This window comes from Nicotiana tabacum, chromosome 16 (genome assembly GCF_000715075.1).
Source record: "Nicotiana tabacum cultivar K326 chromosome 16, ASM71507v2, whole genome shotgun sequence".
In the NCBI taxonomy this organism is placed as follows: domain Eukaryota; kingdom Viridiplantae; phylum Streptophyta; class Magnoliopsida; order Solanales; family Solanaceae; genus Nicotiana; species Nicotiana tabacum.
The window spans coordinates 169,683,304-169,711,254 of NC_134095.1; the positions used below are offsets into that span (position 1 = coordinate 169,683,304).

General features: G+C 36.0%; 1 protein-coding gene across 1 annotated transcript; it reads right to left on the minus strand.

The window, feature by feature from the left end:
- Window positions 1–718: 718 nt before the first annotated feature.
- On the minus strand, window positions 719–22,470 carry LOC107795313 (nuclear pore complex protein NUP93A). The gene is made up of 15 exons (XM_016617924.2): window positions 22,281–22,470; window positions 21,957–22,048; window positions 21,260–21,326; window positions 20,617–20,676; window positions 18,340–18,429; window positions 17,841–18,110; window positions 15,673–15,768; window positions 15,441–15,575; window positions 15,033–15,086; window positions 14,798–14,881; window positions 13,863–13,949; window positions 12,886–13,785; window positions 11,596–11,777; window positions 11,178–11,469; window positions 719–1,078 (listed from the first exon to the last, which is right to left on the minus strand). The coding sequence occupies exons 1-15, from the start codon at window positions 22,380–22,382 to the stop codon at window positions 1,001–1,003; spliced, it is 2,589 nt and encodes an 862-aa protein (XP_016473410.2). The 5' UTR covers window positions 22,383–22,470; the 3' UTR covers window positions 719–1,000.
- Window positions 22,471–27,951: the final 5,481 nt, after the last annotated feature.

A 27,951-nucleotide genomic window follows, 5' to 3' on the forward strand; every position in this document is an offset into this window, starting at 1 on the left:
AAACACAATTTAAATTTTCAAATACCATTTTCACTCAAAAACAATTCACTTTTTTAAAAAATTATACAATTCTTATGTCCAAACCCCCAACTAAGTCTTTTTTTTCTTTGTGGTGGTTGTGGGGGGGGGGGGGGGTAATACTGGTTATCCTGAGCTTGTAGCCAAATATTTCCACAAGACTTCTATGCTTAATCAGTCGGGAAAACATTTGTCTACAGAAAAATCCCCCATAAAAAAGGGTATGTAACAAAATTTTGGTTACAAGCTCGAGGGTAAACTATGTGCTAAAGCCTTTTTTTGTGTATTGAAAGCCATCTTACCGAACAAGGATGTGCTGATGAGGCAAACTTATCTTTTTTAACTTATTTTACTTTTAAACTTTAGCCACTGATCTTCCTTCAAAGTAAAGTGATTGCTATGATCAAGATGTGCTTATCAAGAAATGATTAATCTATAGAACTTTCAATCCTCAAATATAGCGTCGTGTTAAACTGACCGGCGTTATAGTGTCTTTGTCATTGCACAGAACACTTACAGACAAGAGGGGTTGCTCTGATGGTAAGCAACCTCCACTTCCAACCAAGAGGTTGTGAGTTCGAGTCTCCCCAACACCAAGGTGGGAAGTTCTTGGAGGGAAGGATGCCGGGGGTCTATTTGGATGTAACAACACAATTCATCACATAGAACCTGTTACACTTATAATGAAGTACTAGAAAAATTTGCAACCAAAGCACTGGCAAAACTTGCATATGACATCAAAAGGAGAGAACACACCCTGACTGTCTTGCCAGATTGCCATTGTGGACATAACATATCGATCCAAGCAAATCTCTCGAGATCCATTTACCAAATTTCACCTAGAAGATGTAAAGACTAAGCAAATACATCTTGGATGTACGGCTATCACCATTTCGATAGACTTGGCCTGTTCAACCATCTTTGTACAATGTTGAACATCTAAAGCTAAACTACAGCACAGACTGACTGTGATTCTTCAACTTCACAAACTACGAGCAACCTTTTCATACAGATCACGAGGCCAATTCTGATTCATATTGTTTGCGAGGAAGTTTGCAATCTGCAGAACCAAATTCACATCAATTTCATAAGATGTTCTTGTTAATCAAAAGGGATGTGACTTAATAAATAATAAGTCTAATTACTGATCAAAATATTGTACAACATCATCAAAACTCAAAAGACCATCATCTTGAGTAGAACTAATTTTTTAAAACTAAAAAAAAACACTAACTAAAGGAAGTAAAGAACCTGCTGTAATTTAACATGAGAGATTAAAGAACAAATCCTCACAGATGCATAAGATTAGGGCTGTGCACGGATCGGATTGGATCGGATTTAGCCTATTTCGGATTCGGATTTCGGATTCTGAAAAGGTCAATCCGAATCCGATCCGAATTAACATTGGATTGGATCGGATTTTAAACTTTGGATCGGATAATTTTTCGGATTGTCGGATCAGATTGTCACAAAATTTTTCAACAATTTAAAGTTCATTCGGTGTCTCTATCTCATCTTCCATCTACCAAAACAAACAAAAAAATCAAAATAAAATCAAAAGTTAGAAGAATAGAACATGAAATAGACATAAAAGACAAAAGAGAAGAGAAGAGAGGCGGAAGAAAGAGACATAAAATCAAAGTAAAATCGGAAGTTTGAGTCATTGAGACTCTTTTAGTCTTCACTAAAGAGAAGAGAGGTGCAAGAGAGGCGGAAAAATCTAAGTGAGTGAGGGGGTGTGTGAAAAATGAATAAGCATAACCCTAAAATTTTAGTGTGTATTTATATAGGTACATATAATTTCGGATATCGGATCGGATCGGATCGGATTAAAATCATACCAATCCGAATCCAATCCGAAAATCCGAAATTTCATAAAACACAATCCGTATCCAATCCGAAAATCCAAAATTTGAAATCCGAAAATCCGAAATAGAGTGGATCGGATCGGATTTCGGATATCCGATCCAAATGCACAGCCCTACATAAGATAACATCATAAGAAATAAACATTGTATTTGTTGGGAATAAAATAGACCCATAAAAATAATATTCACAATAAGTGATAAACGTGAAACACTAAGTTATAGTTAAATCAGCAAAATTAAAAATGCAGCAATAATGACACCAAGATTTTACATGGAAAACCCTTTTGAATAAGGGAAAAACCACGGGTCCGAGAGGAGCAACTGGTATCACTACTATAGTGAGGAATTTTACACTTTGTATGTCTGAATAAAATACTCCAAAGACCGCTACAACACTCAAAAGAAATAACCCTCTTTTGATATTCCCGCCTCACTACAATATCGCCCCCTCTCTATCTTCCTCTACACAATCTATTTCTCACCATGCCTGAGAAATACTCTCTTCAACTATTGTGTTGCTTCTCTTTCTGTGTGGTGCGTAAAATGAAGAAGTCAAAGCTCTCCTTTTATAGGAGAAATGACTTACCTCTTCAACCAATCAGAATGGAGGATTGGTTGGCAAATTCTTCCTTTCGCCAAACAATTTGGCAGCCAAATCCAAGTCCAAGTCCATCTTGGCAACTTGGACTTTTCGTAGTTCGGGATGGACCCCACAATCTCCCCCTCCAGACTGAAGGAGGTAACACCGGACCTTTAGCTTGAGTGCATGCCGACAAGTTCTTTGCACAATTCGAACTTGTCTCTTAGTACCACTTTGGTCAGCATATCCGAAGGATTCTCACTTGTATGGATCTTCTTGACTTGTATAGATCCATCATCTATTCTTTCTCGAATCCAGTGATATCTCACATTGATACGCTTCGTCCTTGCATGATACATGGTGTTTTTGCTCAGGTCTATTGCACTTTGACTGTCACAATAGATGACATACCCCTTTTGATGCAATCCAAGCTCTTGAAGTAGCCGTTTCAACCAAACCATCTCCTTGCCAGCTTCAGTAGCAGCAATATACTCTGCTTCAGTTGTAGAGGGTGCAACACACTTCTGCAACTTCGACTGCCATGATATAGCTCCCCTGAAAAAGTAAACAAATATCCAGTAGTGGATTTTCTGTTATCAAGGTCACCTGCCATATCAGAATCTGTATAGCCCTTCAAAATTGGATTTGATCCTCCAAAACATAAGTATTCATGTGAGCTTCCTCTTAGATACCTGAGTATCCACTTTACAGCTTCCCAATGCTCTTTTCCTGGATTTTCGAGAAATCTGCTAACACCGAATGCATGAGCAATATCTGGTCGAGTGTATACCATTGCATAAATCAAACTTCCGACGGCAGAGGAATAAGGTATCTTGGTCATTCTCTCTTTTTCCTCTGTTGTTGTAGGACACATCTTCTTGCTCAACTTCATATGACCACGAAGGGGTGTGCGAACCAACTTAGCACTTTTCATATTGAAGCGCTCCAGTACACGTTCTATGTACTTATCCTGTGACAAGTAAAGCTTTCTTTCATTTCTCGAACGAGTAAATTCTCATGCCCAAAATCTTCTTAGCATGACCCAAGTCTTTCATTGCAAAAGATTTATTCAATTGTTTCTTCAACTCATCAATCATAGAAGCATTCCTGCCCACAATCAACATATCATCCACATATAGCAAGAGGATGATAAAATCATCATCAGAAAATCTGTGTACAAACACACAGTGATATGAAGAAGTCTTCTTGTAGCCTTGCTCCCCCATAACAGACTCAAACTTCTTGTACCACTGTCTGGGAGCTTGCTTTAATCCATATAGACTCTTCTTAAGTTTGCATACAAGATTTTCTTTACCTTTTGTCTTGAAGCCCTCAAGTTGTTCCATATAAATCTCCTCTTCTAAGTCACCGTGAAGAAAAGCAGTATTCACATCCATCTGCTCAATCTCCAAATCAAGACCAGTGTTATTAAAAGCGTTCGCTTCTCGCTTTAAGCGATGAAGCGAGGCGAGGTGCAGTGGTAGCGCTTTTCTGGTAAAAAGGCGACACACATTAGAAAAGCAAGCGCTTTTCTCGCTTAAGCGAGAAGCGACAAGTTAGAAAAAGCGAGAAAAAGCTCGCTTAAGCGAGCAGAAGGCATCAGCTAGGGCTTTTTTTAAAAATTTGGGCAAATAAACATGCATCTGTTACCAAAACATACGAAGGTCTTCTTCTCCAGCCCAGCAAACTCCAGCGACGACTTCATCTCCAGATCTCGGTAAGTTTGTTCTTCTTCTTCTTCAGTTCTTCTGTTCTTCTTCTTCGTGCTTTGTTTTCTATCTTCTTCATGCTCTGTTTTCTGTCTTCTTCTGTTATTCTTCTTCTCTTCTGTTCTTCTTTCAATTTTTTTCACTTTTTAAGCGCTCATTTTTTTCCCTAAACGACTTCTTTTTCTTCTGTTATGCTCTGTTTTCTTGTTATGCTCTGTTTTCTTCTGTTATTAAAAGTGCTCTTTATGCTCTGTTTTCTGTTTTCTTCTGTGAATTAATTGTTTTTTTCTTTGGTTGTTGATTGTAGTAAATTTAATTTGATTATTCAATGGCATCAAGCCAAAAAAGAGATCCAGCTTGGGCGTATGGAGTTGCAGTTGGCAATAATAACTCAAGAGTATGTATCTTTTGTCAAAAAAATTATCTAGTTTTAGTATCTATTATTTGCTTCTTGATTCAAGAATTGAAACATTTGCTTAATATGTTATTTTTAATGAGTTCTTACCCATTTATCTATGCCTTCGCTTCTCGCTTTAAGCGATGAAGCGAGGCGAGGCGTAGTGGTAGCGCTTTTCTGGTAAAAAGGCGACACATATTAGAAAAGCGAGCGTTTTTCTCGCTTAAGCGAGAAGCAACGAGTTAGAAAAAGCGAGCAGAAGGAATCAGCTAAGGCTTTTTTAAAAATTTTGGGCAAATAAACATACGAGCAGAAGGCATCTGTTACCAAAACATACGAAGGTCTTCTTCTCCAGCCCAGCAAACTCCAGCGACGACTTCATCTCCAGATCTCGGTAAGTTTGTTCTTCTTCTTTTGTTCTTCTGTTCTTCAGTTCTTCTGTTCTTCTTCTTCTTCAGTTCTTCTGTTCTTATTCTTCATGCTCTGTTTTCTGTCTTCTTCTAGTCTTCTTCTTCAGTTCTTTTTGTTCTTCTTCTTCATGCTCTGTTTTTTGTCTTCTTCTGTTATTCTTCTTCTCTTCTGTTCTTCTTTCAATTTTTCACTTTTTAAGCGCTCATTTTTTGCCCTAAACGACTTCTTTTTCTTCTGTCATTAAAAGTGTCTTCTGTTATCATGATACGACTTCTTTTTCTTCTATTATGCTCTGTTTTCTGTTATTAAAAGTGCTCTTTATGCTCTGTTTTCTTATGTGAATTAATTGTTTTTTTTGGTTGTTGATTGTAGTAAATTTAATTTGATTATTCAATGGCATCAAGCCAAAAAAAGAGATTCAGTTTGGGCGTATGGAGTTGCAGTTAGCAATAATAACTCAAGAGTGCCATGTATCTTTTGTCAAAAAATTTATCTAGTTTTAGTATCTATTATTTGCTTCTTGATTCAAGAATTGAAACATTTGCTTAATATGTTATTTTTAATGAGTTCTTAGCCATTTTATCTATGCCTATTTTATTTTTTTTTATTTATGTGTTAAATTGCGCTTCACAGCAAAAAAGCGCGCGCTTCGCTTCCCGCTTCTGTGAAGCGAGGCCTCGTCGCTTTTTTGCGCTTAACACTTTCCAAACACTGATCAAGACAGGCAGTAAAACCAAGAACTGTCTGAATGGAGGACATTTCACGACAGGAGAAAATATTTCGTCAAAGTCAATACCTTTCGTTTGACCAAATCCCTTGACAACCAAACTAGCTTTGTATCTGGGCTTCAAACTATGTTCTTCAGTTTTAACTTTGAACATCCACTTGTTCTTCAAAGCTCTCATGCCCTTAGGAAATTTCCCCAACTAATAGGTATGGTTCTCATGCAGAGATTTCATCTCATCTTGCATGGCTTCATCCATTGATCCTTGTGCTCATTTTCTATGGCCTCTGCATAACATTCAGGTTCTCCCCCATCAGTGAGTAATACATACTCATTGGGTGAATAACGGGAGGAAGGAGTACGAGGTCTAGAAGATCTCCTGAGTGGAATATCTAACTCGTCCACAGCTTCGTGAGTAGGAGCATTTACCTCATCAGCATTAGCATTGTTATCACCATCACCATCAATATGCTGATCTGGAATATGGTTCTGGGCATCACCATCATCATTGAGCCCACCAACGTCATCCGCATTTGTATGAGGAATTTGATCAAGATTAACTAAACCTTCAGAGCTTGGAGATTTTATCTTCTCCATTTTGTTAATATCTTCAATGGTTTGATCCTCCACGAAGAAAACATCACAGTTTCTCACGACCTTCTTCTCAATTGGATCATATAGCCTGTAACCAAACTCATCAAGGCCAAAACCAATGAAGATGCATTGCCTTGTCTTGGCAGTTAATTTTGACCTCTCATCTTTAGGTACATGTACAAAAGCTTTGCAACCAGACACTTTCAAGTGGTCATAGGAAACAACCTTGCCATACCAAACTCTGTTTGGAACATCACTTTGCAAAGCAACCGCAGGGGATAGATTAATAACTTGTGCGGCGGTCAACAAAGCCTCACCCCAAAAGGAATTCAGCAACTTTGCTTCAGAAAGCAAACATCTGACTCTTTCCATCAAGGTCCTGTTCATTCTTTCTGCTAAACCATTAAGCTGAGGAGTCTTCTGGTGTCTGATACCCTGTTGCTTGCAGTATTCATCAAATGGTCCACAATATTCACCACCATTATCAGCACGAATACACTTTAGCTTCTTTCCAGCTTCTCTTTCAACTGAAGCCTGAAACTGCTTAAAGACACCCAACACTTGGTCTTTAGTCTTCAAGATGCAGACCCAAAGTTTCCTTGAGCAATCATCAATAAAGGTAGCAAAAAGTGCACCACCCAAAGTCCCTGTCATCATTGGACCACATAAATCTGAATGCACCAACTCAAGCAATTCTGTCTTTCTTGAAGGAGGATGAGATTGGAAAAAAACTTTTTTTTGTTTTCCAGTCAAAGTGCTCACATTTTTCTAATTTTGCACTTTCAAATTTTGACAACAATTTCTTCTTGGCCAGAACATTTAGTCCGTTCTCGCTAATGTGGCTAAGCCTCTTATGCCATAACGTTGAAGAGCTATTGCTATCAACGGCATTCACCATATCAACACAGGTAGAGGCCGTAGTCCAGTATAGACCACGACACTTTTCCCCACGAGCCACAATTATGGAACCCTTAGTGAGCTTCCACTTTCCAGCACCATTGGTACTGACATATCCCTCATCATCCAATACACCAACAGAGATCAAGTGCAAACAAACATCAGGTGCATGCTTTACATTGTTTAAAACTAGTTTAGTTCCAATACTAATTTTCAAACAAATCGTTCCAACACCAGCCACCCTAGATACAGTCTCATTACTCATACTCAAAGTTCCAAAGTCACTCTGAGTATAGGATGAGAAAAATTCCTTCCTTGATGTCACATGAGATGCGGCACCACTATCCACAACCCAGCTTGACTCATCACAAGCAATATTTATCAAATCCGCATCAAGGACAGTAACAAGATCTTCTGCAGTGACGGTGGCCACACGATTGCCATCTTCTTTCTGTTCTTCGTTGTCTCTATTCTCCTTTTCCAAAATCTGGTAGAACTTCTTTGTGTGTCATTTCTTCCCGCAATGATAGCACTCAATATCTTTAAGTCTGCTTCTGGATTTGCTTCTATTATGTTCTCTATTTTCAGAACCCCGATTCTTGCTTCTCCTCCTAGAGTCAGTCACCAAGACATCTGATGAGGAGGAAACCTGAGATTTTTTTCTCATCTCTTCATTTAAAAGACTGCTCTTGGCAAGATCCATAGAGATCACACCATCCGGAACAGAATTTGATAATGAACTTCCCAAGAATCTAGTAGGGAACCAAGTAGAAACAGGCCTTGAATTTCTTCATCAAATTTAATGCCCATAGCAGATAACTGATTCATGATCCTCTGAAAATTATTCAGATGATCTGTCATCGCAGAATCATCATGGTATTTTAAACCCAACATCTGCTTTATTATAAACATCTTGTTGTTTTCAATTTTCCGAGCATACAGACTTTCAAGGTAATCTCATAGGGTCCGAGCATGTGTCTCCCCAGAAATATGGTTCAAAACATTATCGTCAACCCACTGTCTAATAAAGCTGCAAACCTGCATGTGTAACAAATTCCACTCTTCATCTAATTTATTATCAGGCTTTATAGTGGCAAAGACAGGTTGATGAAAATTCTTGACATACAGCAAATCTTCCATTTTGCCCTTCCAATGGCATAATTTGTGCCACTCAAAGTAACCATTCTACTAGTGTACAAATACCAAAGCAATTCTTTTCTGATGTGGAAGTTCAGACTGTGCTGCAACCACAGAGCATACTCAGACAGAACCTTGGCTCTGATACCACTTGTTGGGAATAAAATAGACCCGTAAAAATAATATTCACGGTATTAGTGATAAACGCGAAACACTAAGTTACGGTTAAGTCAGCAAAAGTAAAAATGCAGCAATAATGACATCAAGATTTTACGTGGAAAACCTTTTTGAATAAGGGAAAAACCACGGGCCCGAGAGGAGCAACTGGTATCACTACTATAGTAAGAAATTTTACACTTTGTAGTTCCGAGTAAACATACTCCACAGACCACTACAGCACTCAAAAGAAATAACCCTCTTTTGATATTCTCACCTCACTACAATATCGCTCACTCTTTATTTTCCTCTACACAGTCAATTTCTCTCAATGCCTGAGAAATACTCTCTGCAACTATTGTGTTGCTTCTCTTTCTGTGTGGTGTGTAAAATAAAGAAGCCAAAGCTCTCCTTTTATAGGAGAAATGGCTTACCTCTTCAACCAATCAGAATGGAGGATTGGTTGAAAACTTGCAATGCAAATTTTTCTTCCTTCCGCTTTGGCAGTCAAATCCAAGTCCAAGTCCATCTTGGCAACTTGGACTTTGGGTAGTTGGGGATGGACCCCACAAAAACACCATGTATCATGCAAGGACGAAGCATATCGACGTGAGATATCACTGGATTCGAGAAAGAATAGATGATGGATCTATACAAGTCAAGAAGATCCATACAAGTGAGAATCCTTCGGATATACTGACCAAAGTGGTACCAAGAGACAAGTTCGAATTGTGCAAAGAACTTGTTGGCGCATGCACTCAAGCTAAAGGTCCAGTGTTACCTCCTTCAGGTGAATGGGTCTGGAGGGGGAGATTATGGGGTCCATCCCCAACTACCAAAAGTCCAAGTTGCCAAGATGGACTTGGACTTGGATTTGGCTGCCAAATTGTTTGGCGGAAGGAAGAAAAATTTGCATTGCAAATTTTCAACCAATCCTCCATTCTGATTGGTTGAAGAGGTAAGTCATTTCTCCCATAAAAGGAGAGCTTCTTCTTCATTTCAACACACCAAAAAAAAAAAATCTCAGACAATACATCTGAGTGAGAGAGAGAGCGCAAGGTATTCCATAGACTATAAGAAAATAGTCTGTGAAGAAAAATAGAGTGTGAGAGATATTGTAGTGAGCTGGAAAAAGCAAAAAGAGTGTTTTTCTTTTGAGGGTGTAGTGGTCTTAAGCGTATTTGTACTCGTTACTACACAGTGTAAAATTCCTTGCTATAGTGATATCAGTTGCTTTTCTTGGCTGTGGTTTTTCCCTTATTCAGAAGGGTTTCCACGTAAAATCTTAGCGTCATTATTGCTGCATTACTCTTGTTGATTTAACCATAACTTAGTGTTTCGCGTTTATCACTAATACCGTGAATATTATTTTTACGGGATTTATTCCCAACAGTATTAGCTGATGCTTTCTATCTTAGTCAATGGCAGTCAGAAGCAAAAATACTCTGTAAACACTCTGTTGATGGTAGGACTCATAAGCAATCTATAATATTATTACATCAAAATAAGAGAAAGACATTCCAGCTCACTCGTTCATTCAGTAATTAAACATCAAGTACGATATAAATGGTACTATGAACTCAAAACAGAAGCAAAAACGTGTTCCTAGATTCTAGCTGGACACTTGAAGGAAAGAGTACATACAAATTACTTTTTTGATAGATACATCTAATATACTCCTTCCATTCAATTTTCTTTAACCAAGTTGCTATTCAAATAGTCACCATTCTTCTTTGTTAGATTAGGTTTTCATCAAATTCAGCTAACATCTGAACTTAGCGATGCATTTTAAGCGCTTCCTAGATTTACACTATTTATCTCGAAACAATAAACTAGTCAATTTCCGCAACCCGACCAAAGATTCATCAGATAAATCTTGTTCAATAAAACTGGGTCATACTAATCGGAGAAAAAGTAGTCTACTACAAAAGAATAGAAACTTAAACATGACAAGCACCTTCTTGGGAAGCCAGAAAATTAAAAAAAAAAACAAGGTGAAGAGAAATTTATGACGGATCCACTATTCAAAAAGAAATGCATGACAGATCCACCTCATCTCGCCTGAATCCAAGCTGTCATTTTATCTAAAACCATACAAGAATAGGCTGACAAAAATAAAAACATAGAAAGCTGCTTTCACTACACAACTTTAGTTAATCCCATTGCCAAACATGTTCCATTTATTTACAGCCTAATATGCTGTACTCCACCCAACAAATCAAGCAGCCCCAAATGCACATGCATCAGAAAATTTTGTCACTTAGACGTTGAAAAATTGGATTATGAAATTGCGAAACATAATTTTGGAATTGGAATTAGTGAACCTAGTCATAACCTCAGAACATAATTCGCTCAACTCATTTCATTGGATATTGAATACAAAACCACCTCAGATTAAATCAAAGGATGAGCTCCCCAATTGTGTCTTGCCTATTAAGAGTGAATCAAGCAATGACAGCAAGGAAAAAACACTTAGGAAAAGTGAGAGTCATGAAGGACAAGCACACAACATAACTGGAAGTAATAAACAAAGTGAACATAACTACAAAGGGCACCTATAAGAAGTTATAATCAAAGTGCACTACATACATAGTCAACAGGAAATAGGAGCAGAGCCACTGAGCAAAGAGCAACCAAAGACAAAATGGATGAGAATGAACATTAACATGTATGCTGTAAGATTTACCTTGTCCCTTAACGCACGAAGTGACCCATCAGTATCTCTAACATTCTCCAGGCAATGAAGCGCAACTTTTAGGAGGTCTGGTACACAAGCTTGGACATGGTGAGACAAATTTTTAAAGACATCTGTGGCGAAATCTGGCGTCCTTGGATCCAAAGGAAGGAATGGGAGCTTAGCCACTTCCTTTATAGCATCCAAGTGATTCCCAAGTCTTGCAAGCTTATGAATAGACAGCACAGCCTCCAGCTGTCGTAGAACAATTTGTTGCGCCAACACATTCTCTCTCTCTTGGGGACTGCACAAAAGGATGAGATTAGGCTTCCATTCCAGAACAGTTACGAGGCATTCAAAAAATCATCATAAGAAATGATTTATAGCTGCAGCAAATAATGTTTGACCACCAGCCAAATCTGCATATTACCTGATGTCAGGGTAATATTTGAACATCTCCAGGATCTCATTTCCTGAAAGAATGAGCCCAGATGTCCGGCTATCCCCATCCAACCTTCCACGTGCCAAGGCACATATTGCATCAGAAAGGCACTTGTTTATCGTATCCAATGCAGCTGAAAATGCCCCCACTCTCTTTTGAATCTCTATGGACTGTAAAATGTTAAAGCGCACAAAATTCACGAACTGATAAGTACATCATACCACAGAAGAGAGAAGGGAAGGGGCTGGAGCATAGAGATAAGAAGACAAGCTTAATTAGTGAAAATAGTAAACAATTTACTGGAAGATATAAATAGAACTTTAGAAACACTCATACAAGGAAATGTTATAGCAGCTTTATTTCACGCACAATAATGTGCATTTGGATCCACATTAGCTATACATGTGTTCATCAGAACTCATCAAAATTTTGAACAGGAAAAGTAACAGAAATAAAGGTGATCATACTTTAGAACTGCAAATGAACCACCTTGAGGATTTAATTCGCAATTGATAATGAAGGAAGAGAAGTGTTAGAAAAGTTTACCTTCCTCAATTGAAAGAGAAAAAGAAAGCATGGGGCAAGAATATCTTTTTCCCATCTTATATATGAAAAAGGGGGAAAAGCTGTAGCATAGGAGAAGGTATGAAAACAAAACTTCCATGCAGAAGTTCTGAAAACATGAAGAAGACAGCAGCACAACTTAGCCCAGCAACATTTTGGCCTTTTTTCCACGGAGAGAAGATTTGTTCAAAATAAACGAGAGTAGCAATCAATTGACCAGTTATCCTTCAGTAGGACAAAGGATCCACGTAGTATCAGGTGTTATCCCCAATTTCACATTCCGCAACTTCAGATTCAGCCAATTGGGATGATTTCTATTACTTGGCCTCTTTTTCATTAACCAAGTACAAAAAGATTCACTACTACAACATGGTCAAGAATCCTTAAGCAGAATATGCCTAAAGCTCAAGACCACCATGTTTATGATGAAAGCATAGAAAAGAGAAATTGTCTTTGTCTACAGATAGATCAACAGAAAGTACATGACAAGACATTCGCTAAGCACAACAATTGCTCAAGAAAAGAAGACTTCAAATCAAGCCCCAAAAAAAAAAAGATTTCATGCTACAGTCTATAGAGGTAATTTACTGTCATTGAATGGAGAAAGGAACACTTCAGATTGATTATTAAGACTTATCTCGAACAGCACACGTTAGAGCAATAAGTTTGAAACTTGGTTATGTCACTAAGTAAAAGGAAGAAAGAAAAGATTACCTTGTCATAAAGCCCCGCATCCTGATACTGCCGAGCAGCGTCAAGCAGAAACTGTTGTCTTGTCTTTTCATCTGTTAAAAACCTTCCAAGTTGACCTTCTTCTCCAGTACCCCTTGGACCAAGTAAAATATCGATACCACCATCTCGCGACAAAAGCTCTGTAAGAAGTTGCTTCAACATTGAGCTCCTTTGCCTTTGCTGATCCATATTACCACGTCCACTCCATGACAACTGCCCACCACCAACTGCTGCTGCTGCTTGCACATAGTATTCCAATGCCATTACCATATCACCATGACGCAGGTAAAATGATCCATACTGCCTAATTATGCTAGAAGCTTCAGCAAAAGCATCCATGGCCCCAAATTTTTGCCCTAACCCTGTACCTTCAGAGAGGACTCCATAGTCTGCCAACACTATAGCCATATGAGCAGCATCTACATTATATCCTTCATCTCCGATATCCTTGGACAAATAAAGGACGGCTGGAAGTAGCTGGATGCTTAAAAGTAAAACATAAGGATAAACCAAAGGATCCTTTCCATTTTTAGTATAGTGTGATGGCTCAAACTTGTTTAGGTAAGCTTGCAAATCATCCAAAGTGTAAGGTGCCAACCCCTCATTCAGGACAACAGAAGACCTGACAGGACTTTCACGTACAGCAGATAATTTGAACCACAAGAAATCCTCTATAGTAGAGAAAAGTGTAGGGAATTCTCGAACAAATCTGTCAATTTGCCTAACGGAACCAGATATTATGGTGTAGAGAAGCAACTTTTTCTTATCGTACATTGGTCGACCTGCTCGATCACCCAACCTTAACATCTTCTCACATTCTTCCGAAGCAACTGCCGCTGTCTCTGCTGATACCATGCCTCCACTGGAAATCCACTCTGTCAGCTGCGGAAAACAGGGACTGTTAAAATTAAAGATGAATGGATAACATATACAAAATATGAAATCGACAGAACGCATACCAGAGGAGCAAACTGGTGGGACATGCGAGATAGTTGGGCAATCTCTCCTGCTTCATTGTAGTAGCCAGTTCTCAAGCAAAAGTATATCTATTTTAAGATAGAATAACCCGAATCAGTTTGATAAATGTGCAGTTAAAAGTTCAAGTTGTTCCAACAGGGTAAAGCAGCAAAAATGCACATTTTATAATAGGTTATGACCAAGAGCAACACCTTCTACTCGTATTTATTTTCTTCTACTACTGCTTTGTTGCTAGTTTTGATAGTAAATTATGAAAATCTAAAATGATGAAAATAGCAGAAGTTTAGAGCAGAGAAACTATATAAACTTTTGCAGCTGGTCGAAGCAAGAGGTATAACAAATAAAGGAACCAACTATGAATTTAAGATTGTCGAATAATCATAAGCCAGCAAATAGTGGAAGGAAAGCATCCGAAGACAAAAAAGGTTGTTAAGAAAATATAAGAGAAAAGAAAAGACCCCCTAGTTAATTCAAGAAATTGTTAGATAAATTAAATCTCAAACAACACTAAGATCCTGAAGGAAAATAACACCTACCAGCTCATGAAAAACAAGAAAGTGAAACTACTCAATTGCACAGAGTATAGCCTATAACATATATGTTTATAAAAAGAATCTGGTCAAATTTCTTTTCAAATCACAAGGAGGTGATCTAGTTTGATTTGATATGCTTCAATTACATGATTTGCAAACCTGCAGGTTTTACACCAGGAATGGCAATTCTTGAAATACAAGAAAAAATAAGAATACAGTCATAACTTGCACATATGATTAGATTGATTGATCTAAACCATAACTGAAATATCACCTATCAAAAAAGGAAGAAAAGAAACCTTAATGGAAACATCTAAAGTTCATAACAAAATGCAAAAGCCTGCATAGGGATGGTTTGTGTCATCAGAGTAAAGCATTCAAACCTGCTGCCAGGTGGTATCAACAGGAGGCTGTCTACGGGCATCAACCGCATCAAAATCAAGGACCCCATAGTCCCTTAGACGGATCTGAGGTAAGGAAGAACAATCACTCTAATGCCAGTCATAGAAAATGAAAAACAATCTCCACAATGCTATAATCATGGAAAATGATATATGCAAGCCTCCTAAAACAAGATTGCAGATTACTAATGACATGCTAAAGAGATGCCAAACTAACCCTGAGAAAGGCGCGGATTCTCTGCAAATTACCAACAGCACCACCAAGTGCGGCCTACAATAGTCAGCAGGACCTCAATTATCAGCAATGTCAATTTACATCAAATGGGCAACAAACCGTGACAAGCCCAGAAACCGTTCTCCCTGCATCCCCCCAAAATGAAGAAAAACAAAGAAGGCTGAATTTTCCTTTCCCTTTTTTTTTTTTTTTGGGGGGGTGGGGGGGGGTAAGAATAAAACATAATGTTGAAAAGGACCCAAAAGAGATTTCATAAACATTCAAAGTAACAAGCTATCCTTCAGTCAATTTGAAGAATCCAATTAACAGTACACTAAATAGATCGCAGAGTGTGATGGAGTCAACCATAGAAATGCTTATCAAATGACAACACCAGCCCCAATACATTACCTGAGCAGGATGAGCTTGAATTGTTTCCATGACATACTTCTCGTGACCCCATTCTAGGTGGCGTCTAGCTCCAATTACTAAGGACATTTTCTTTGAAATATTATGTTGGGCAGCTGAATCTTCACCCATCAATGCCTATAATTAAATTTGTTAATTGATAACCATTTGCAAATAGAAAATCTAAACAGCATAAGATTAAAAGAGAGATACAAAGTCAATTTTGCCACCATACCGACATTAGATGCCAGATCTTCTGAATGCCAACTGACTTCCCACCATATGCATTGAGACCCAAACCCTCAAGAGCATGCTTAAAAGCTGTAGCAGGCTAACAATAATAACAACTAATTAACCAAATACAAAAACACAGTATGAAAATTCTTTAAAGTGATTAAGAAGCCATCCAATCAACAAAATCAACATAGTAAAACGTCAAATGAACACCAAGAGGAGGCTACCAAATAAAGAGGTCAAAGTGATAGTATGCATAAATTCTTAATTTGAATCATCAAGTATTAAACTTTATCTAGCTAGTGTCCAACAGCAATATGCAAATTACTCCCTCTGTCCCAAAAAGGAAAGACGGGGATTGGTGAACGGCGGTCAAAGCATGCCATTTTATATGTTCATTTGAGCATCAATTCCTTAATTTTTTAAATAAATAAATCTTTTTAGAGACAAACGTAAAACTACCGTACATCACATTTGCTGTATTTAAAACTTAAAAGTACTTTGATATGTTTGAAAAAAAAATAATCAAAAACTATGGCTATTCAAATAGTAACAGCATCATCATATGAAGCAGGACAGGCAGCGCATATCATTTTTTTCTTTTTTGATGAGCAGGCAAAGAGTATCACATTGCGTCTTGTGCACTACGGTATTTCAATCTTGTCTGTGTTTTTCGCCTTTCTTGCATGCTTTTTTCTAATATGGTACTTTGGCAGAATAGACTGTTAGACACTTCTATTTGTTCGGTTTTGACATTCCGGTCCCCACACTTAATGATGGTTCATCTAGACACTTTTACTCATTTAAAGTCAATATTTTAAACCCCTCTGACCATTGACCAAGCTTATGTGGCATATGCATTGCTGAGTTGGGTAAAATGTGTCATTGCACAACTTTGATGATTCCAATTAAAAAATAACAAAAAATGAAAAGAAAAGAAAAAGTTATTCTTACACAAAAATTCCACCTCCATCGAGGTCTTTTCCCCCTCCCCACTTTTCATTCTTTCTCGCCCCCCAACCCCCCAAACGATCAACACATCCCTTCTTCTCCATGTCCAATTTCTTTTCTTTCTTTCACTTTCTACTTCCCTTGTCTTTTCCAGTTTGCCTCAAAATCAAGTCACATATGGACAGTCATTGGAGGGAATAAAATAGAGTTTCAAATTTTTTGTTGTGAAATAATGGGTTTTTTGGTAACTTGATTTAAGAGATGTGATTTTGATTTTTCACTGATTTGAAGGCTCTGGTTTACTGATCTGAAAGTCTACTATAAAGGAGTTGAGTTTTTGACATTATTTTCGCAAAGTAGAAAAGAGAGAAAAATGGAGGAGGTGTTCTAGGGTTTTGCCAGCCATTTATCGGTGGTTATTCTCGCCTTTGGTCTTACTTTTTCTTCTTTTTGGGGTCAAGATCTAAAGATATCATGCGGAGAATTTACAGAGATTGAGTTGAATATTTTTGTTATATCTAGTTTCAATAGAAGCGAACAAAATGAATTGTCCATTGGGTTTCTATTAAAAATGGCAGATCTGGTTTTGCAAATATTAGAAAGGGAAATGATAGATTTTGATTCACAATTGAAAGAGAATAGGAGATGAAATGGCGGATGGCTGGTATTCAGAAAGAAGAAGGTCCGAAGGTGCTTCTGAGAGAGAAAAAACGATCTACTTCAGAATTCAATTTTTAAAATATTTTTGTAAAGAAAAATAATGACGTGGAATATTTTTATGTGACATGGATAATACAGCAAGATGACTGAGGAACACGCATAGTCATAAGGGTTTAAAATATTACTTTTAAATGAGTAAAAGTGTCTAGATGAACCATCATTAAGTATGGGGACCGGGTTGTCAAAACCGAACAAGTAGAGGCGTCTAACAGGCCACTCTGCCTTGTACCTTATTTGTCCAAGAAAACTACAACATAAGCTATTCAAGTACATTTTTCCCTTTGACGATGACTGGACAGAATTCTTAGAATCCAAGTACTTTGCAACTATTCCCTTTCAAGTCCCCACGTCACAATCTTCATGTTCTTTTAAAAGCGTAACAATTGGCATCTTAGTCCTCTAATTACATAATAAAGCAATACCAGATATAATCACAAAAACTAAATAGAAGAAATGCACTGGCTTCACAGGAAGGAGGAACCAAAACGAGGAACTTACTTTGAAGGGAAAACTACGCTCTCTTGCACTATTGAGATTCTTGACAACTTCTCCATATGCGGCAGCCTTTTTCTCAACGATGGGCCTATTAGCTAATGGTGCAGACTCCACACTAGCTGGACCAGAAGAAATCTGAGGGCTATATGTCAAAGATGCTATTTGCCCCTGACGACCGCTTAAAGGGCTTGATTCACTGATATTGGTCCTAGGTAAGGTTGAAATTCGGCTTAGGCTGTGGAGGAAGTCCCTTTTTTCTTTCTTCCAGTCGTTCTGTAACAAAGCCCACAATGCAACTAGACTTTAAAATAAGCTAAAAAAACAAAGGAACCAAATAGATACATATCAAAATCTAGATGGAAAAGAAATATAATAGAAGTAATTGATGGCCTTTTCATGTTGAACTCAAGCAGCTAATAAATGATTCTGATAAGAATCAAAAGATGTTAGCAACTCACACCACAAAGAAGATAACCATATGGAAAGCAGCAGGGCAACTAACCTCCAAAACTTTCATCATGTAATCATTGAAATTTTTTAGGTTATCCTTCTGAGCTTCTTGAACCGCAGAGACCATTGCCATTTCATGGATCTGTTTTGCAGCATTCCAAGATTACAACATCAAACATTATTATCCATTATCGTATGAAGTAAAATAGAGCAACGCACAAAATATGATGATGCAATTGGATATTATGAAAGTATCAAACTGACAAAGAAAAAAAGATCAAGCAGCAGAAAAGGATATGAGATATCCTGAGACGATGATGCATTTCAAGTGAAACAGAAGGTCACCCGTTGAGAATGCTGAAATTTATTCCTTTACTCATTTCTGGGAGGGAGAGAAAACAGCACTAGGTAGAGAATATCCATTTTGAAAGAACTTAATTTGGATTACGAATACTACTCCAGAGCACACAACGCAAAAAGGTCTTGCAAAACACACAAAAGCAATTTGTGGCTTTTACAAGTACCTTACAACTCCTAAAATCCACAATTAGAAAAACCACAACTATAAGAACAACCTCTCTTTGGTTGCAGGATCTCCTGATCGGGGGAAGAGTGCTAAAATCTTTTTAATACATCAAATTCATATCATTGATATCGCGCCAAGGTAGTACCAAAATTATTGCAATGTGAATAAGTGGCTCAACAATCATCTTCTAACACGTTGCACCAAATATCTATGCATACATGCATTTTCTCCTTACACCAAATGAAAATATGAAAGAGAAATGACTTTACAACACTGCTAATTTGCTATCCCTCTCTCCCCGGGAATATCCCCCCTTAACACCACTAATCGTACCAAAATAATGGACTAAGGTATCATTGGTTTTCACTCTAACAAAGTATCATTCCCCAATCCCTTGTATTCGATGATATCATCTCTCATCTCCACTCCCTCAAGATCACCATTCTCCCTTCTCCAATTCTCATCCAGCTCATGCAGTCTGACTTTGCTTCTCAACAGGAGTGTTGATACTGAAACCTAGTTACTGTAACAAAGTATCAGTCTCTTGTATTCAATGATATCATCTCTCATCTCCAATCCCTCAACGTCACCATTCTCCCTTCTCCAATTCTCATCAAGCTCATGCAGCCTCACTTTGCCTCTCGATAGGAATGTTGAAATTGAAACCTAGATAAATGATTTCTTTATTCAACTCGATGCACACATGTCAAACTGATCTGACATGGGTAAAGGTGCTTCGTGCAGATTCATCGAAAATACACTTTCAATTAGCAAAAAATTGCAGGTATGCGTCTGATACCTAAGCACACCCATATCAGTTACATGCCCTTGAAAGAGAACATGTAACATATACTAAAACAAGGAAAGACAAAAACAGAACAGTTTCCCCATGCGTTCATCCTTCGAATATCCTATGTCCTTCAATTACATTTTAACTCTTCACTATCGAAAGTGTTGTTAGTTAAAAGATTTGGGATTTTCAAGTGCACAGAAGAGTTGTAGAAAAAGTGCAGTGAAGAGTGACAATGGTGACACCAATGAGACATAACGGTTGGCCCTACCAGACAACTGCATTCTTATACTTGCTTTGGTGTCAAATGGTCTTTCTGATATCCTAAATTTTTTGTTTGACCCTTCAGGAACATCCGACAAAATTGAAACAACCAATGAGCATAAAGCGATCAATGACTGGTAAAAATCTAAATCCTACTGCAGCCGACACTTCTTCATGTTGAACTCCAGTCTGTTTTAGTATATTTGAAGTCCACTTATTAGCTTATGCTATTAAAATGCATGCGCCAAATCTTGTTACGAGACCCTTAGTATGAGTTTAAACCAAGCATCTCAAATTGAAGCCAAACAATTTTCTCGCACGCCCCATTCAATTACACTACTAAATCTAGGAAATATCTTACCTTTCACATATCACATGAGCCATTAACAAGGATATAAGGACACCAACAAGCAAAGGCATGTCCAAGCTAATTCTTCTTTCCTTTTCATTATTACCTATATCCATATCACCACTTACTTATTCATGATGCTTCTATATTTCACCTACAGACACTACCTTGCCAGCTAAGTTATCCTATGTCAATCTGCTCATCTTAGTCCTTACTGTTCTAACAACACTATGATGACCAATCTCCCAAAAGACGGACAGATCAAGTTATACAGTCCATTATTTCTTCTCAAAAAATGTGAATGAGCAATCCATATGATGTACCAAAAAATGCAGCATGATAGCAACATCAGGGTAATACTTACAAAGAACATTATCTGCACATTAAAAGATGAATATACCTGTTGCAGATACTCTTCAACAGTTGTTGCCTCCGCAGGGAAAACATCTTCAAATGTTGTCTGCTAAGGGAAGTGGACAGATGAATGGAAAGAAAATGAACACAAAGGTACAATCAGAGAAAACTGCCAAGGACATTTTTCTAACCCAATTTGTCACCAGAACTAATTTAGAATGTCAGTAGCAGAAAATGATCCTTTAGATTCTTATTCAAAAAAAAAGGAAAAAGGAGAAACTCTCCTTTTATTCTTATATTTTGATCTACTAATTTAAATTCCAATTTAGTATGCCATTACGATGAGTTAACTCAGTCACATGCAGCAAGGATTATAGTCATGCATAGTGATCACATCCTTCTCATGGCCTATTTGTAAGCACAAAGAGGGGGACAAACAGTTGGCACAACTTAAAGTAAGACTCATATATAAGACAAAATACTCACATCTGATGTTGTTGGATAAACATCATCAATAACAAAACATCTACCAAACCTTAGAAATTTTCATCCATTACCTCAAAAGTCAAAATCATTCTATGTAATCAGCTTTTATATGTGTATAAATTCTCAAAGGGGAGCACTATCAAATATAAGCAACTGAATAAATATCAATCTTGCAAAGCTCAAAATGAGAAGAAAAACTGTACCTTCAACTCAAAAGACTTAAGATCACGAGCAAGCTGCTCTGCGTTGATGCCCTCACGAGCTAGTAGCCTTTCAGAACAAAGGAAACAAACAATCAAACAGTGCACAACCTACATTTCCATTAGTCTTAGTCTCCATATTTCCCACCACTAACCCCTCATCTATTGAAAATGTATGCAAAAGATTACGAGTATAAATAAAACTTCAAAAATGTTTTGAAAGAACAGGTGGGAGCATGAAACTAACCCTATGTTTGGAAACTACGGAAAGGAGAAAGGAAGGGAAATAAGGAGATAAAGAGTAAGAGAAATAAGGTTTTATGGATGAATTTAACCTATGATAGCAGGTTAATTACTACTTTTTTTTTTATAAGGAGCAGATATATTACTACTTTTATAAGGGTACCAATTAATGCTTAGTAAGAGATTTACCTATAACTACTTGATAAGTGATCTGATTACCTAAAAACTCTTTAGACCGACAGTGCACAGAACTTAAACTCTTTAATCAATATCTGAAGCTTTTTTTACAAAATACTGATATACAAAATTACCACAAGTTGCAACCTTACTGTACCAAAATTCCAAAAGAATAATGCTAGAATTCATAACAAAATATATCACTTCACAAAAAAAAATGAGGATTTTAAATTAAATTAAAACTAAGTATTAATAATGCATACATAAGAAGTAAATGTACCTGGTAGCAGCAATAGATTGAGAAGGAGCTTCGGTTCTTAGATTTTTGGCCTTCAATTTCTTCGTTAATGCTTCGAGTTGATCCAAATTCCTCTAAATATTCCAACAAAAAATTAAAAATAAAACATTACAGCTCTTAAACTATCAAAACTACGATAATCCCCACACATTTTCAAAACAATGAAATTACTCAACATTTTAAACTAATCAAAACTACAATGAAAAGTCAATTAACACATTTTCTCCTCCGTTAATAAATAAATCAAATAAATAATGAAATTTCAAAAGGAAAAAAAAAGGAATGGAGGAGTTTTATAAATGGAACCTGAAGAGGAGGGAACTGAGCAGACGGAGCGGCTTGTTCTAGAAGCTTCGAAGAAGAGTGTAGAAGCTCACTCCACCCACTCATGTCTACATCGTTCGCCATTTTTTTTGCGCTGTGGCTACTGAACTGAGAGAGAGAGAGAGATGCCCTAATTTGAGCGGTAAAGTTTTTCCATTTTTCTTTATTTATTCTCTGCAATTGGGCACACTGTAATATAATGTCTCTTTTACCCCTACCGTATTATAAAGCAAGTCGCCCTTTCTGCCAGCGACTTTCGTTTTTAAAAAAGAATATTATACGCGCGGATTAATTCAATGGGAAAATGAAGAGAGAGCGATAATAGAAAAAGATGTATATTGAAGTCAAAATTTAGTGACCGTATTCAAAAGAATTATACCTAAACACAAATAGATAATTCCTTCTTTGAGCACACAACTTAGAAAATCATATTGTTTCAAATATCATTACACACCTTAAAGGGGTGTGAACTTTTTTTAGCCCACAAAAATATAAGATAGAATGTTGGGAAGTCAATACTCGTGCCATATTACCCATTGATAAAACATAACATATAAAAGACTATACATAACAATTATACATGATTAAATACAACTGTATATAAGGCTTGCTAAAATATTTATTTCCTCATTAAAAAATAGAATATCAGATAAATCCTAACTGAAGAATAAAGAACTGAATTAAGCTTTAATTTGTCATAATGTACAACCACCAAATTGAATATAAGAAAAATCATATTCTACTTCCAAGAGGCTCATAATGGCAAATAAAGTTATTGAAACGTATTCCTCTAAATATTTAACTCAAATTGTCATATATGTTTCGTGATGGATAAATTATGACTAAGAAATAGTGATGGAAAAAACTTTATCGAGACTTGGTGACACTTTTATATTTTTAACTTCCTCTAAGTTAGAATCAAAGTAAATGGAGAAGTATCCACGAATCCTATAAATTGAACCATTCCGAAACATTTTTATCATAGCGATAAAAGGGTATAGAGCAACAACAATAGAATCTCCATGACACATTCCCTGTCAAACAGTCCAACCAAATATAATTCAATTTTCAACGGCAATAAAATTGCAGCAACGAAGAAGGTACGCTAGCTTCCTATTAACTCAATCACGAATATATAATCGTAATAGCAGGTGAAAGGGAGTAAAGCTTGAATGATAATTAAGTATAAAAAATTAATTAGTTCAAACAACTAATATGTTGCATAAATATATCCCTAACAGAAGGAGTCAAGTAACTAACGATTAAAGTACATATTCTTAAAAAAAATCTGGATCAATACATACATTCTTATACTATAATTCAGAACTTCTCCAAATAATAAAAGTGTTTCCTTCCAAAACATACTTGACTATGAAAATCTATAATCGAATAGGTAAATTCATTTTACTGCAGCCAATCATGGATGTTTTTCCTTTTTAACCACTTTGCAAACTTTGTTGCTCAGGAGTTGAAAACTCAGATCGTCATCAAATAATATGTCTTCAATGGAGACATCATGTCATTATCGTTTGTATTTTTCTATAGGAATAAACAAAACTAACATTCAGATGCTTCGTTTGTTAAAAAAATTAATCGTAATCATACATGTACATTCATTTAGCCACTATAGCTACATTTAAGCAGAACAAATTAAGCTCAAATAATGAATTTCTTTGTTCTACTATGATAAGAAAAAGAAGGGATCAATTGCAAAACAAATTTGCATTTTATCAAAAAGTTTCGTGCAAGTGAGTAAAGTATTTTTGTGGTGTATTAATTGAGTTTTAGCATTTCATGGTTTACACACAAAACACAATCTTGTGATACAAATATCAATGCAGTTTATTTAATTTTTTAACAGTATATATATTTACTTGCTACTGAATATAAACTCTTAATTCTAGTAATCAAGTTCTTTAGTGAATCCTTCGAAAAATCTGTGTTTGTGCAAATCTAAAATTTTATTGTCAAATATATCTATCTGCATATATAAGCAAAATAAGTGTCATTTTAAAGGACAAATTAAAAGTTAGCGAAGTATTTACATGAAATTCCTTCTCTTCATCTACGCTTTGAATAGTATTGATGTGAGGTCCTAACAAATATTAATAAAAATTAAGTCTTGAAAAAAGACTTAAATATGAAACTAACGTAAATTTACAACCTAGATATGTTATGATATTTGTGAGCAATGATCACATACGGTGAAGGCATCTAAATGTGGAGCATGAGTATATTTCTTTATCAGATGCTCCTCATCTATAAGCCTAACAACACTATAAACTTCATCTTGCATCTGAATGTTCGAACTTTTGACAATGACCTTAAACATGAACTTTCTTTCAAGAATATTATTCAACTCTACTGGTTAGGAAGATTCGTCAATATCACCAGTATTCTAGAAGAAATTTCGGCTTAGAAAATTATTTAAAAATAAATATGAACTTAATTTAAAAAAATACCTTAAGTAATCTTTCCTTCAATTCGTTTGCGGACTTGCCTATGAGAAACATGGCTTTGCGGTCCAGAGCAACAATGAAACTGATCCAGTAGTGTCCATGACCCTAACTTGAAGCACGTACCTAAATACATCTTTGATTTGAGATATAACTATATGATTTGATGGGTTTAGAAAATATAATTTATGTTATTACCTATTCACTGCTGAGTAATCTTTATTTTTATATTTTGGGTTTGGACAACGATAATGTTACTACTTTTATCCACCTTTTTTTGACACTTCTTACCTGACGTACGACCACCCTCTTAGAAGTTATAAATTTCCAACACTTGCAATAATCCAACTTGTGATATCGAAAATGAGGATCATGTTTGTGCAAAAGAAAAATATATAAATTAAGCATACTTTAAATTAGGCATATTACGATTGCCATTAATCAAAAACCAAAATGCCAATAGAGATATGAATATATGTAGATTAATTTGTGGAAACACAGTTATTTACACACAATTTTTTTGGTAATTAAAATTATTATTAATCACCAACGAAAATATTATAAAGCATAGCATAGCATTCCCAGCTAGCTGTTCTCTACAAAGAGTACCCAAAACTTAAACCTATCTGTTTTTTCTAACCCAATACATGTATTATCTAACTAAGCGCAAGACAAAACACTATGACTACTCTCTCACATACAACTTTCTTACTAAAGAGATTGAAGAGTAAGTTAAACTAAGCAGACTATCAGCTATTTAGAGTGAAGAAGTAAAACAGTTAAAACATGAAGTTAATAATTACAATTATGCTCATATTACATAAAAAAAGTGGCACCGTGTGTTATATCCTCATTGTCTAGTGGTGCCAACAATGCCTAAAAATTTAAAAATATACCAAGAGCGGAGCAAAAATACAGATTTGCAAATTAAAAATAGAGAAACAAAACGTGACACATACTGTAGTATATCAATGAGAAACATAATTGAGGATATACAAGTTTGGTGCACAAATGCCACAATCGGGGTTATTTGCTACTGACTATCCATGAATACGCACATATGCAAATTAAAAAATAGAGTTAGCAAAACGAATTATAAGACGATAACATATTTTTAATATCTTTTTATCTTGTAGAACCAATTCAATCGGGAAAGTAGCGCTTGAATTGTAACGATTGGGTACTTCCCATAGACGAACAATTCGAACTTTCAACTTCTATTGCATCTTCGAAATTGTTATATCCTTGATTAAATCAATGTGAGTAGCCATATTTTGCAAAAACATATATTTTCTTGATTTTTTGATAGCAGTAGAAGATTTGAATATAAGAACAGAGTACCATAGAAGTTTTTTTGAGGGATAAATTTGAATCTTTAACCATACTAAACGGTACAATTTGCAATAAAAGATAAAATGGCAAAGGGTCAAATATGTCCCTATACTATTGAAAAAGATCTAATATTGTCCTCCGTTATACTCTCAATCCAAATATATCCCTAACGTTATACTATCGATCCAAATATATTCCTAACATCATAAAAGTGGTACAAACCTACCCTTCTTCTGTTAACTGTCTCCCTATGACAACATTTCATTGCTACCTCGCCATTATACTCCCATTTTCATCCCTTCCCCACAACCTTTTTTTCCCTTTCATTTGAAGAAAATCACAGATCATAGATATACAAACAAACTATATCAAAATAAATGCTAACAGCCAAAGATAATATGAAACAACGTGAACCGAGAAAATTCTGATTTTGCTATTCAAAATTCATACTTATACGAACGAAAATACATTTTGTATTATATAAAAAACTAAGCAAAGATACAGACATACTAGTTTAAGGTTTCAAAATTGACCATGGTGAGAAAGAAAAACAACCTAGACACGCTCACACGAGAGTTAATTTTTTTTGTTTCTCTCTCTTCAACCACATTTTTGGAAGGCTACCATCTTTTTTCCCTTTGCGTTTTATGTTAAAATAAAAGTGCTACTAAATTTTTCCTAAATAGGTCTTACAAATTCATCGGCAACACAAGGAAATGCAAAATAAAACACAAAATTGTAAGATCAAGTGAAAGGTACGTACAATTTAGGATCGGCTGGAGAAGCAACAAGTATTTTGAAAAGCAAGAGGAAGTAGAGGCAATGAAGTCTTCAAAATAATGATAGAACTTTAAAGTAATTGAACTTGGTAGCTACAAACAGGGTGAAATGGTGAGGTAACAATAAAATGTGTTCATAGGGGAGACAGTTAACGGAGGAAGGGTAAGTTTGTACCACTTTCATGATGTCAGGGATATATTTGGACCGATAGTATGACGTTAAGGGTATATTTGGACTAATAGTATAACAAAGGGTAATATTAGACCTTTTTCAACAGTATAAGGACATATTTGACCCTTTTTCGAAGATAGAATACAGACCAATTTGCCCTTCACATCAGTGAGGAGTTCTGTGATGCGCACTTGTATCAAAAAAGCTGAAATGAGGTGCGGTCTCACTGAACTACAAAAGGTTATTAGCTTACAAAGCAACTGGCTGAATATCACCAGTTAGGATGAGGACAAAACAAAGCAAAGGGCAATGACCTTTTCTCTTTATTTCCAGTAATGACATACATAGGGGTGTTTGTAAAAACCCGAAAAATCGAACCAAACCGAAAACCAAACCAAACCGACCAAAAAACTGATATTTTTTGGTTTGGTTTGGTTTTAGTTTTGAATTTAAAAAACCAATCAAATTTGGTTTGGTTTTGGTTTCAATCAGAAAAAACCGAACCAAACCGACTATAGGAGTAGTTATTTCAAATTTATTATTATACCTATATGTATATTTTTATACAAAGTTTCAAAAATTTAATGATAAATATTAATAGTTTGCAATTTTCGTATAGTTCTTTACCTTTACATTCTAATTTGATTGGTAATTTTCTTTTATTAAGTGTAAGAATCCATTTCGTGTTAAAAATAATATATTTTTAATTGAGTTCTTAAATTATTCATCACTATTTGATTCAATTATCATCAACATATCTTGATAAATAATAGATTTCTTAAAGAACAATTGATTTGATAGTGTTATGTTGAAAATGTAGTCGCCGGAATATGTGTTGATAATATGTCTTATATTTAAGAAAAAACCGACAAATAACCCCAAAAAACAAAAAACAGATATAAACCGAGTCGAGA

Coding starts and splice junctions, on each gene's coding strand:
- LOC107795313 (XM_016617924.2), bottom strand. CDS start 22,382: ATGGCGAACGATGTAGACATGAGTGGGTGGAGTGAGCTTCTACACTCT. Junction 21,327..21,956: donor CAATCTATTGCTGCTACCAG/GTACATTTACTT, acceptor TTGTTCTGAAAG/GCTACTAGCTCGTGAGGGCA. Junction 18,430..20,616: donor TTGAAGAGTATCTGCAACAG/GTATATTCATCT, acceptor GCTGCAAAACAG/ATCCATGAAATGGCAATGGT.